General features: G+C 39.6%; 1 protein-coding gene across 1 annotated transcript in view; it reads right to left on the bottom strand.

Moving 5' to 3' along the window:
- Window positions 1–2,397: 2,397 nt before the first annotated feature.
- The window catches only part of tmem184a (transmembrane protein 184a), a 34,544-nt gene continuing 24,620 nt past the window's right edge, over window positions 2,398–12,321 (bottom strand). Inside the window, exons 7-9 of the mRNA XM_079564521.1 lie at window positions 11,247–11,416; window positions 10,509–10,706; window positions 2,398–3,097 (exon numbers count right to left, since the gene is read on the bottom strand). Of these exons, the coding sequence (XP_079420647.1) occupies window positions 2,865–3,097; window positions 10,509–10,706; window positions 11,247–11,416 (601 nt within the window). The 3' untranslated portion in view covers window positions 2,398–2,864. The remainder of the gene's footprint in view (window positions 3,098–10,508; window positions 10,707–11,246; window positions 11,417–12,321) is intronic.

Here is a 12,321-nt window from a genome sequence, read left to right as displayed (position 1 = left end):
TAGGGTCAGGGGTTCGGGTTATGATTAGGGTCAGGGGTTCGGGTTATGATTAGGGTCAGGGGTTCGGGTTATGATTAGGGTCAGGGGTTCGGGTTATGATTAGGGTCAGGGGTTCGGGTAATGATTAGGGTCAGGGGTTCGGGTTATGATTAGGGTCAGGGGTTCGGGTAATGGTCAGGGGTTCGGGTTATGATTAGGCTCAGGGATTCGGGTTATGATTAGGCTCAGGGGTTCGGGTTATGATTAGGGTCAGGGGTTCGGGTTATGATTAGGGTCAGGGGTTCGGGTTATGATTAGGGTCAGGGGTTCGGGTTATGATTAGGGTCAGGGGTTCGGGTAATGGTCAGGGGTTCGGGTTATGATTAGGCTCAGGGGTTCGGGTTATGATTAGGGTCAGGGGTTCGGGTAATGGTCAGGGGTTCGGGTTATGATTAGGGTCAGGGGTTCGGGTTATGATTAGGGTCAGGGGTTCGGGTAATGGTCAGGGGTTCGGGTTATGATTAGGGTCAGGGGTTCGGGTAATGATTAGGGTCAGGGGTTCGGGTAATGATTAGGGTCAGGGGTTCGGGTTATGATTAGGGTCAGGGGTTCGGGTAATGGTCAGGGGTTCGGGTTATGATTGGGCTCAGGGATTCGGGTTATGATTAGGCTCAGGGGTTAACCGTGGGATTAAATAAGATATAGACATCTGGGCAGGGGTCCCGAACCCCATTGATATTAAAATGGGGGTCGCCACTCCAGAAGGTTGAGAACCACTGCTATAGGAGGCCTAAATGAGCATGTCTTACATACAATATCATCAGTGACATTGGGTCTGTACTCATAGGAGAAATGCATCAATTACATCAATACATTTAAAACAGTTAAATAGCTACAAAGGTTATTGAGGCTGTTGGTTTAAGTCAAAGTGAACCAACATGATCACAATTACAGCAAATAAATATTTAACCTTATGTACTGAATCTACAGCATAAAGCTTGTCACCTTTAATCAAAAGATGTGCCTTATCAACAACATCAAAATCCATGTATGTTTGCAGCTGTACTTGTTTTGTATAGTTTGTTTCCTGAGCTAGAGCTTGGTTCATAATTTAAAAAGAAAACACTTCACAAAATTTACACTATTTGTTATTTTTTCAATTGCACAGTCCCTTAAACTGTGGATTACGTTATGAATAGTTATCACAAGAACAAAGAGGCTGCCAAAAGCACAACAGCAAAGCTAAGAGTTACTAAAAAAGCTGTCTAGTAAAAGCGAATTACTCATTTTTTAACTTATTATGACAGGAACATGACAGAATACCTCTCCCACTTTGAAGGAAGACAGGTTTATCCAATTTGTCCCTGCTGCAGAGGAACAAAGAACTTCGCGTTGCTTTAGTTTGCAGTTTGAAGTGCAGCTCTAAATGCGGATGTGTCTTTGAGAGCTCAATCTTTTGTCAGGGAAATCACACGGAGGGAGGCTCAGCAAATACTTCAAAAACGAAACCAGTCCGTGAAATGTTATTCCCAACCCACTGCCGGCTCCCTCTGCCTTTTTACCAGGAGACAAGCATAAATCACTTGATACGTTTTTTTTTTTTTTTAGAGGGGATGGCTCTTTTCAGCTCATCTGAGATTGAGTTCCAGACATCACAGCAGGAGAAGACGCCCAAATCAGAGAAATGAGGTCCATGTTAGTATCTCCAAGACAAGACCAAGCGAAGAAAGGTTTGAGGATTTTCTGCTAGAAGGCAGGTTATTTAATGTGGCAGCCAAAAATAAATGGTCATCCAGCCACAAGAGGTCACAACAAGCCAGTGTGCTCTTTCAGTCCAAGTTTGGGCTAAAGGAGGGTATCTTCAGACAAAGTATCTGAGGACAAAAACTGTACAAAAAGTATGCAAATCACACATTAGGAAGCAGATGATTGAGTGAGATGAAAGAGTATTTGATGTCTTCCTTTTTGGTGCAGGATTCCTATGTGCATTACAGTACAACAAACAGTGCTTTCCTCCATATAGGATCACACAACACAACCACCTTTCATCTTCATGTGACACGGTATACGGCTGTTTCCCTGTTGGAGAGATGCATATAGCAGAGAGTGAGCATATGGTTTAAAAACGTATACGCTGCATTAGACACACATTAAGAGTCAGATCATTCGGTAAAAGATTAAAACCCTTTAAATGTTTTGACGGCTTTCTTGGTGTGCAATTTATACAGACATTACAGTAAGCACTGTGTGTTGAATAAAGGATACAACCACAAAAAAAACAATGGTGCGAGCGTTATATATATTGAGATCATTTACCCTTTACCATGTGCTATTAGCAGGATTCCCTAAGGACCAAAGCACCAGTCCAAGGCATGGATGCACGTATCAGGAAAAATCTCAAATGGGGATTTGTGGTCACAACGCAACGATAGATTGAAACATTTATAGCTGTTTTGCATTTATTCTCTCCAAGGTGCACTATCATTACAGCAAATACAACAAGAAGTCTGCATTTTTCTGTGCCCTGTGAAGGAAGGAAAAGCGTTCTATAAATTGAGTTACCCTTTATCATATGCAATGTGGGAGCTTCCCAAGGGACAAAAAAACACTGGCCTGGATTTTTCTCAGTCCAAGGCATAGAAGGACTGTTGTAGAAAGCAATGTCAAATCCATAAACAAATACCAAAAATGATCATGATGAGTTGTGACGACTCCAAGATAGATTTACAGCAGGTTGGTCTTCAGCCTTTTCCAGGTGCACTTTTATCACAGATGATGCAGTACAGCGAGCGGTCTGTATTTATCCAGTATTGAAAACGCACTTAGCGGGATGTGCTTTATAGCCCTTTGGTCCAGAAAACCATGTACTATAGTTGGAGTGAGGCCTAGAACTCATCATCGGAGGTGATCAGCATGATTTTGTCTGACTTGCGGGGGTTCTTGTTGCCTGAGGTTGCCTTCCCGTTGGCGATGGTGGGTGGGACCACTTCCTGCGTGGACTGCTGAGTGTACTGTTGATAGGCCGGGGAGAAGTTGTGGATTGCGTCCTGAACCATGTCCCCGGGGTTTATGGTCTCCTTCAGCCCACTGGAGATGCTCTGCATAGGAGGGAGGTTTTCTGCAGTGAAAAGAGACATGCAATGGTTAGATAATGGGAAACCAGCTGAGAACAGCAAGGTTTAAGAAAGCTTTATGTGATGTCTCTAAATCAAATGTGTCCACTCTGGCCCAGAGGCGATTCCTGGCATGGGGTGGCATTTCACACGGCGCTTGATGTAAAATGTGTTTTCACTGCCTTTCCGCTGCCGTCAAAGTTCATGTAGTTTATGCATGTACTTAAGTTGGCTATACAGGTGAACTCGGAATATTGGAAAGTTCATTTATTTCTGTACTTCAACTTAAAATGTGAAACTAATATATGATATAGACTCATTACATGCAAAGTGACACATGCCAAGCCTTTATTTCTTTTAATTTTTATGATTAGGTCTTACAGTCCATTTTCAAAATATTCTAATTTCATGACATTTTCAACTTGGGCTTTTTATAAGCTGAGCCATAATAATCAAAATGATAACAAATAAAGGCTATACATATCTATCATTTTGCATGTAATGAGTCCATCATATATTAGTTTCACAGTTTAAAGCAGAACTAAGTAAAGTAAAAGTAAAAGTATAAAAGCGCCACTACAGTTGTCGTAGTAAGTTGTAAGTAGTAATTGTCTGTGAGAGTAAATACTACGCTGACAGAAAAGACAAAGGGAGAGAGGGATATTGTTTATCCAATTACACAATGGAGATTTCTTTTTCACTCAAACTTAGCTGTAAATACTGCTTAAGTGGTGCTAGCCCGCAGTTAGCTTTGCCCGTTAGCCTGTTAGCTTCTTCTTCATGATTCCATTAGTGTGTATTGAGCCTCCGACCCGGTGCAGGAAAGTTGCAAGTGTGGTTTTCTGGCCAGAGACACCAGGGGGAGATGAGAGGATTTATTAAGGTAAACAAGTTCTTCTTTAAGATGAATAACAGAAATGAATGCACTTTCTAAAGATATTCTAATTTTCCGAGTTTCACCTGTATTTCCACTACAAAGAGGGTTCATTAATATGTAACTAAATAATGTTATAACTTTTATTACACCATTACGTGCCAAACTTTACATAAACCTGAACATTGTGATATTATAAAAATGAATAATGCACAAATAACTAAATATAAAAAATAATAACTATATCTCAAGCATCTTTTTAGCCTATTCCTCCTGATACAAAGAGTAGACAAAGGAACGACTGCATCCTGTCCTAATACGCCAAAGAGGTTGTTTAAAAGCAGATCACATCGCATTTTCCTGCACTTCAACTATTTTATACGAGTTCAAAGGACAGTGAAAGGAACTATAATTTATAATATGCAACAGTAATGAGCAAACAGAATGTAGACAAATGTAAGTGAAGTAGGTTGTAACATTCATGCAGTATCAGTGGAAGAATCTGGTCAATAAAGCTGTACCATATGAAAAACAAATCCAATAATGGTAATTTGACAATATATATATATATATATATATATATATATATATATATATATATATATATATATATATATATATATATATATATATATATACAGTATAGTGTGCCCTTGATGGGACAAAGCATCTTTTAAAAGCATATGATGATTAGTAGTTTAGTCTTTTTAGAAAACAATTCCTTCTCTCTTTTTTGTTTGAACGACTTCTACATGACTAATAATAACCATTTCATTATTGCTAATCTTCCTACCCCTGTCCTTAATAGATACACCACACCTTTATCTTAATGCGAACTCTGCAGGGCCTTGGGTCTGATTAATCTGTACAAATTCTTTCATTTTATTTCATGCCTTACCTGATGATTCTGAATCATTCCAATAATACGCCAAAACAAGCGTAAAACGTGCCTTTTCAACATTACATTTCACCGGTTGCTGTGTCTAAATGAGCTAAGCTACTCCCAGTCACAGCCGCTCTGATAGTCCCTCGGCTCCCCTACTGCGAGCCAGGTCCAATTCGCTCTGGAGCTAAAATCACTTCTGAAGGAGGGAGGGGGTGAAAAAAACGAGAGAAAAACGCAACATTGGCAGACTGCTTTTTCAGGGTCAATGGTGGCGGTGTGTGGATGTGGCTTATGGATGCTGCAAAAACACAGGAGTACAGGAGGTACGGGTGACGGGGTAAGTTAGACATGCTCTGCTGGGTTCTCCTCTCAGAGCTCCAAGGCCAGGCCCAGGGGGATGGAGTAGCCGGATGGTAGAAAATCAAAGGTACAAGTTGTGAGTGGCAAGCACAAAAACGGATCATCACCTGTGTGGGGCCGAGGAGGGCTGCATGCAGTGTTACAAGGATGTTTACAGCCCGATATAAACAAATGTAGCTCTGCAAGACCAGTCAAATCGAAATAGATCAGTCACATTTTACAATATGCAAAGGCTTAAAAAATTTTTTTATATTATATGTCATGAAGAGATATGGCGTCTTATGTACAGCATCGTAGTTGCTAAGTCCGTAGTTAAAGGGGCTATAGTATACGGAGTTTAAAAATGTTGAAACTAAGTATTTTCCTCGCCCTACATGTTCCAGCCATGTCCTAATGTGTAGAATGAGCCCAGACTTATTCGCTACCACTCTCTCTAAAATCCTGCACTGTCGCTCAAAAAGTTGTTAATTTGGGTCCGAAGAGCCGTCATACACAAGTTTAACATAGAGACTGCAGTTACGCGCAAGACCTGAGGTGGCAGTAGCGAGTATTATGACCAACATGCGTCTAGTCTCTTTAAAAGTGCATTATACAACTTTTTGTGCAGAAAAAAAGTTGATATTTGTGCGTATTTTACCTTGTAGTGACCCAGCTGTATGAGAGGTCAGCATGGCGCCTTTACTTTCCATCACAGTGGTCTTTACAAGGCTACAGGATCAATGGTTTTGTAGGTTTTCTGAGGAACAGAGAAAACCTTCCAAACAATTGATCCTGGAGCGTCCTAGAGGCCACTGTGATGGAAAGTAGAGGCACATTGCTGACCACTCACACAGCCGCTGGGTCACTTCAAAGTCAAATGAACACAAATGTCAACTTTTTTTTTCACATAAAAGTTGCATGATGCACCTTTAAGACCTCAACAAACATATTTTGAAATGCATGTGAATCTTATTATTCTAGTGACATAATTCAGTCTTCTATCAAATGTTAATGCTCTGGGACGTGTTTAAAAGCACCCTCAATTATACAAAACATACAAAATGCAGATCTAATCGTTAACAGAAATGTGACACAAACAAACAAGCCTTCAGCCCTAACCCAAAGTAAGTACATAGAAAATACTAAGAGGGTCATTTACTAAATGTTTGCTCATGTGCAAAACAAGCACTGACGGATGTGGCTTAGCAGCAGAGACATTTACCCATTGATTACTCACGCAGCATTCTCTCTTTACGTATCAGATTTGGGGCTCTAAAACTGTAATGCAGCTCATTTCAAATGGTAAATTAAGTGCAACATGCCCACAAATATCTCTATGCTATTTTCCACCTGTTTTGAAAGTGCTCTACAAACATAACTGTGCAAATGAGCACAAACTCACTGCTGGTTATAGAAAGTATGAGTGCACTTTGCTTCTACATCCGAGGAAGTGTCAACAGCTAGGAGACGACGCATGATGAATGAATAATCTAATCAAATAACTAATAGCACTGCATATTGTGAGAGTAATTATGTAAAAGAAACCAACGCAATGCATCATTTAGCTTCACAATCAAGCGAGAGTAAAAAAGGATTAATGACTGGAACTCTATCAGACAAAGAGGCTGAGTTAAGACTGCAGGGAAATTATGTTGTACATCTGAGTGTGATTGAAGTTCGTATGGGATGACGCGCTGATTTTTTTCTATTTTTATGGTGGAAAAGTAAGTAAGAGAAAATGACACAGGACTTCGGGTGACCATTTCTCTCATTGGCTATTACACGCTGACTGCACAGTGGGTGTTTGGACAAATGGAGACTCAATGGACTGTCATTCAAAAGTTCTACAGAGGCTAATGACAGGCTCTCTAAAGTTATTAGAAGAATACATTAGTAGCAACTCATAGTGTTCAATATCAGTATTAAGTCACACAGCATGAAATTTCACCTAATTAATGGAATGAAATGAAGATATTTCTCAACAATGAGCACGGTAACTGCAGGGAGTGGGACGTCACCTGCTCGTCTCCATGGCGACACTGTTTTCCTTGTGTCTCATACATTTGGTCCTCTTCCAAATGAGCAAGGCTGAGTGTTCGTTGCTTGGGTTTGGCCGGTACAAATAGGTAGTTAGAGGTGTGGTTAGGTGAAGACAGGAGTGATCGGTTGTGAAGAAAATGGGTAATGGTTGAGGCGTACTCCTGCACCTGAACCTAGTCAATAAAATATTAGCTCCATGTTCTGTAGTTTAAAGGGACACTGAGTAACATTTTGCACTGCACTCTTTCCATCAATAAAAGACAAGCGCCTAATGAGCAGCTCGACACAGAAAATGCTATTACTGCAGTGGGTGAATGAGAACCTAACCTAATTAAATCTCAAGTACATTTGTTAAGTGTGACGTCACAACTTCCACTTCCGGGTCCTAGCAAACCAGCAAATATGCTCTTAAAAAACTCTTAACAACCATCAATATTTCTGAAACTCAACGGAGAGTTACTGAACCTACTTATTTCTCAGACGCATTAGCCAAAAAGGCCGCACCTACTGTTAAAAAAGTAATATTTAGTCAAGCCGGGGTTAGCGGAGCTGCTACACCATTAGCATTTTTCTCCGCTAACCCGGACGTACCGATTTTGGTAAATATTACTTTTATAGCAGTAGGTACAGCATATTTGGCTAATGGGTCTGATAGATAAGTATGTGCAGTTACTCTCTGGTGAGTTTCAGAAATATTGATTGTGGTATTAAATCGTTTTTGTAGTTTCTCGCACATCTGCGAACCCGGAAGTAGAGCTGTGATGTCACCACTTAACAAACGTATTCTGCTAACTTTAGTCAACATCTCCATGGAGCCGAGTTTGAGGCGTACCCATTTTCGGTAAAGTTACAGTCATGTCTTAGGAGAGATGAGCCACTCACAGCAAAAGCACTTGCTTGTTTGTACATTTATGAGGTATTTTTCCATTTTTCAACTCTACACTGTGTAGCTTTAAGCAGTACTAAATAACTTGATTACCATAATAAATCCTTTTCATAGTCCCTCTGGGGGTAGTATAAGTGTTAATGGGATGATTGGGGGGTCTTTCATCTCCCCCTGGTGTCTCTGGCCAGAAAACCACACTTGCTACTTTCCCTGCTCCGACCCGGAGGGCCCCATTACACACTAATGGAATCAAGAAGAAGAAGCTAACAAAGCTAACTGAGGGCTAGCGCCACTTAAACAGTATTTACAGCCAAGTTTAGTGAAAAAAAGGATTGTGATCATTGTGTAATTGGATGTACAATATCTCTATCTCCCTTTGTCTTTGTCTTTTCTGTCAGCGTAGTATTTACTTTCACGGACAATTAAAGATTAAGAAAACCGCAACCTGCTAAGACACCTGTAGCGGCGCTTATGGCCACTAGGGGCATGAGTTACCTAGTACTGCTTTAAATGATGGTTATTAAAACAAAATCAACGCAGCTAATAATGCATTGTTACATTAATCCCCAGTTAATCCTGCATATTCAGGCTCCCTTTCAAGCACTCAAACCCATGGTACTGTGTACAGGAACTAGGTTAATATCATGCTAAGGTGTTTAAAAGCCCTTAAAAAACGTGAATTGTGCACACTTGGGCTACACATTGCAAACAAATTGTTATTGCAATATTGGGTGACACAATATCCATTGCGCAACAAGCCACAAAATATGGCAAAATCCCTTATGTCTTCTGTCTCACAGTGATGTACATATTTTGCCAACAATTGGTAACTTAAATGTGCAAAAGCTACACATTTTACATTTATTTGAATGATTTTCCTCTATTAACTTCCATTTTAGCCTTGTTATGTTCTGATTTTTTTTTCTTTTTGACATTATTGCAAAATTTGAGGCGGTCATTGGATTTTTTTTTTCTCATTTTGTGCAACCATAATAAGGCCTGACATATAATAGCATAAACAGTGGCAAAGTGGTCCAATTCCATTTCTTTTACCAACATAAACAAACAAAATTACCATAATGGTGATATTAACATTTAGGAAAGTGCACTTTTAAATCTTGCTGTGTTAAGTTCGAACAATCAAAGATAATAGCCATTCATAACTTCAGCCAACTTTATCTGTGTGCGACTAAATAGCTCGATTAGCCGCAGCAAACACTAATAATACGCAGCTGAAATGGGCATCTCCACTGTTATTATGCCTCAGATGGAGAGATTTTTTACACAAGCGTGAACAAAGGGTGGGAATGAGCTCCAATAATTAGGGTCAGCTCAGTTCATGCTTTGATTCTGATATTGTTAAAAAATAAATTGTATGGGAATGTTTTAATCATCAGTGGTCCGGCATATTGAAACAGCCCAAAGGGATAAAGGGTTTATGTCAGGGGAGACGAGCGGGTTTATTGATGCAGTGGAGTAATTCCTTTGACTTCTATTTAACTTTTACACAACTACAACTTCATTTAAAAGTGCTAATCGTAGCACAAAAGATAACAGCTCTAATATCATTCTATTAACTATACAGGTTGGTCAAAATGCAATGAAGTGCATTGTGTCTGAGTTCAAAGCTTGTGTCATTTTTGAAGAAATACGTCAACTTTCAAATCTATACGTTCCAATCCCAGAGTCTAATTTACAGCTCAAGTGTTAAGGGAATTATAAAAAGTGAACTAACTGATACCATGACCAACATTTTTGTATCGAGTCAAATTTTTAATGATGATAATACAGCCGTGAGTGGAAAAAAATCAATTGAGATGATAAAAAGTCCAGTCATATAAAGCAGTACTTAATGCATTAGTCTCATATTGTGCTTTTCCAGACGCTTTATAATACTGTGCATTTTTAATTCCTTCCATCTGGTGGTGTTAAATTATATAAGTAGCCACAACTGCCCTGGGGAAGTCTGATGGAATCCAGGCTGCCAATCTGCTCCATTAGCCCCTTCAATATTCCTTACCTCACACACAATTCACCAAAGCTATAAAAAGTATTCCCTGACAGTCTTCCATCCAGGTTCCAACCAGGCCCAGCTTAGCTTCCATAATCTAACAGGATCAGCATCACAAGATGGTGAGTCCATTCTTATATTCATAAATGTGTAAAGATGGGTGGGAAGCATAACTTGATTTTTGCAGGAATTAAGTAGAGTGTATGCTGCAACATATTAATAATGCAGACAGAAATTTATAATTGCAGTCTCTCATTACAAGAGAAAAACACTGTATAAAAATTCTCTTTTTCCTTGAAGAAATGTGAATTAACCAGGCGAACCAAGGAGGCGGCGGAGAGGTAAAGCCGAGTTCACCGCTGGGATCCCAGCACACTCACCTGGCACGTCGTTTTTCTTCTCCTGGTAGACGGTGCATGTAAAAGCATAACGTAGAGCAATCGCAGCAAAGAACATTTCGATGCAGATGATAAAGTTCTGCCAGCCCGCGGCCACTGTCCCCGCGCCAACCTCCTCCCCATCGATGAAGAGGGCATTGGGGATAACGCCGCAGCGCTCCAGGATGGCCAGCACCATGCCTACAAATAAAGAGGAAAAATGGAAAAATTTCAATGGATTAAAAACTTCAGTATTTCTAGGACTATGGTGGGCCCCTTTATTCTAATTTCCCCTTCCACAGTATAAAAAACATTAAGTGGCATTTTTACTCTAATACTAAGAATCATTTATATATAATAATTACCAGTTAATTTTTTACCTGATGTCATTTCAAAACATTACAAACACACTGTACCTTTGCAAATAAAAACTGTACTGCGCATTAACATGTTAACAGGATGGAAACAGCAAAAGAGATCATCACATTGATTACACAGTAAAAGATTGTAAATTAACAAGAAAGAAGGTTCATTTTTTTCATATGGAAGGAGGCTTGTAAAATACATGATCCCTCATTACAGTTACCATACTATTTCCATCCTGTTCCTGTGTTATTACAATGCGGTAGAGTGCGTTTGCCTTTAACCTTTGAGCACTGATTACTATTGATCCCCCCCCCCACACCACTTTATCATATAAGGCCCTTAAGGGAGTGGAATAAGGGAAAGTGGATGGCTTACCTTGCCAGAAGGACAGGAAAATGACCGATTTGATTGTGAGAAACTTGAGCACCGGTTCGTACGGCCGGAGCAGGTCACTCGTGGCAAAGAAGAAGAGGAACAGGGCGTACAGGGCCAGGCTGACAGAGAAGTTGTAGACAATGGTGATGTATAGGTATCCTCCGTAAACACTGCAAGACAGAAATGAACAAACACTGATAAGGCAGAGCGCAGACTTAAAGGGCAGGCAAACTTTTTCAGCTTCCTATAAGATTATAAGTGTTCTCTTATCAATGGCATGGGCTTTAAAACTCTGCTGCTTTTTGTGCGGAAAACAGTTGGTTACCTGCTCCTGGAAGCACACGACCAATCCAAAAGTAGTCTGGACCACAAAAACATTTCAACCTCTTCCCGCATGAACCGAGCGCATTTTCTCCAGTTCGGTTTTACCCAAATCTAAAAGCTTCACAACTGGAAAGCAACAGTTTAATACCTCATTTCAAAGCTAAGGGCAACAAAACTGATCGCAATGTTTTTGTAGTTTTTTTATTCATGTTTTTGTAGTTTTTTTTGTCATGTTTTTGTAGTTTTTTTGTCATGTTTTTGTAGTTTTTTGGTCATGTTTTTGTAGTTTTTTATTTGTGTTCTTGTAGTGTTTTGGTTGTGTTTTGGTAGTTTATTTGTAGTCACTTTTTTGTTATATTTATGTATTTTTTTGGTTGTGTTTTTGTACTTTTTTCCTTTTTTTGCACTGTTTTTTTTTTTTGGTCAATTTTTTGTCACGTTTTTGTTGCCTTTTCATGATTTTCTTCGTTGCTTTTTTGTCTTGTTTCGCCATGTTTTTGTCACTCTTTTGTTGCTACTCTGTCGATTTTTTGTGGCTTTCTTTTGTTGCTTTTTCATTGCATCGCGTTTTTATCGCTCTTTTGTCACATTTGTGTCACATTTTTCTTACGTTTTCATCCTCGTTTCCTTCCCTCCTGGGTGTGAGGAGGTTAAAGAGTTTTTTTTTTTTTTTACTATTTTTTCATTCTGTTATGTTTATTTCAAATGTCACAGTGAACATGCGCTCTTCTGCCCCCTGCTGGTTATTTAC

This window comes from Gobius niger, assembly GCF_951799975.1.
Source record: "Gobius niger genome assembly, chromosome: 10".
NCBI classification, from domain to species: domain Eukaryota; kingdom Metazoa; phylum Chordata; class Actinopteri; order Gobiiformes; family Gobiidae; genus Gobius; species Gobius niger.
Note: the sequence above shows the minus strand (reverse complement) of the source record. Positions and strands in the feature narration are given on the sequence as shown.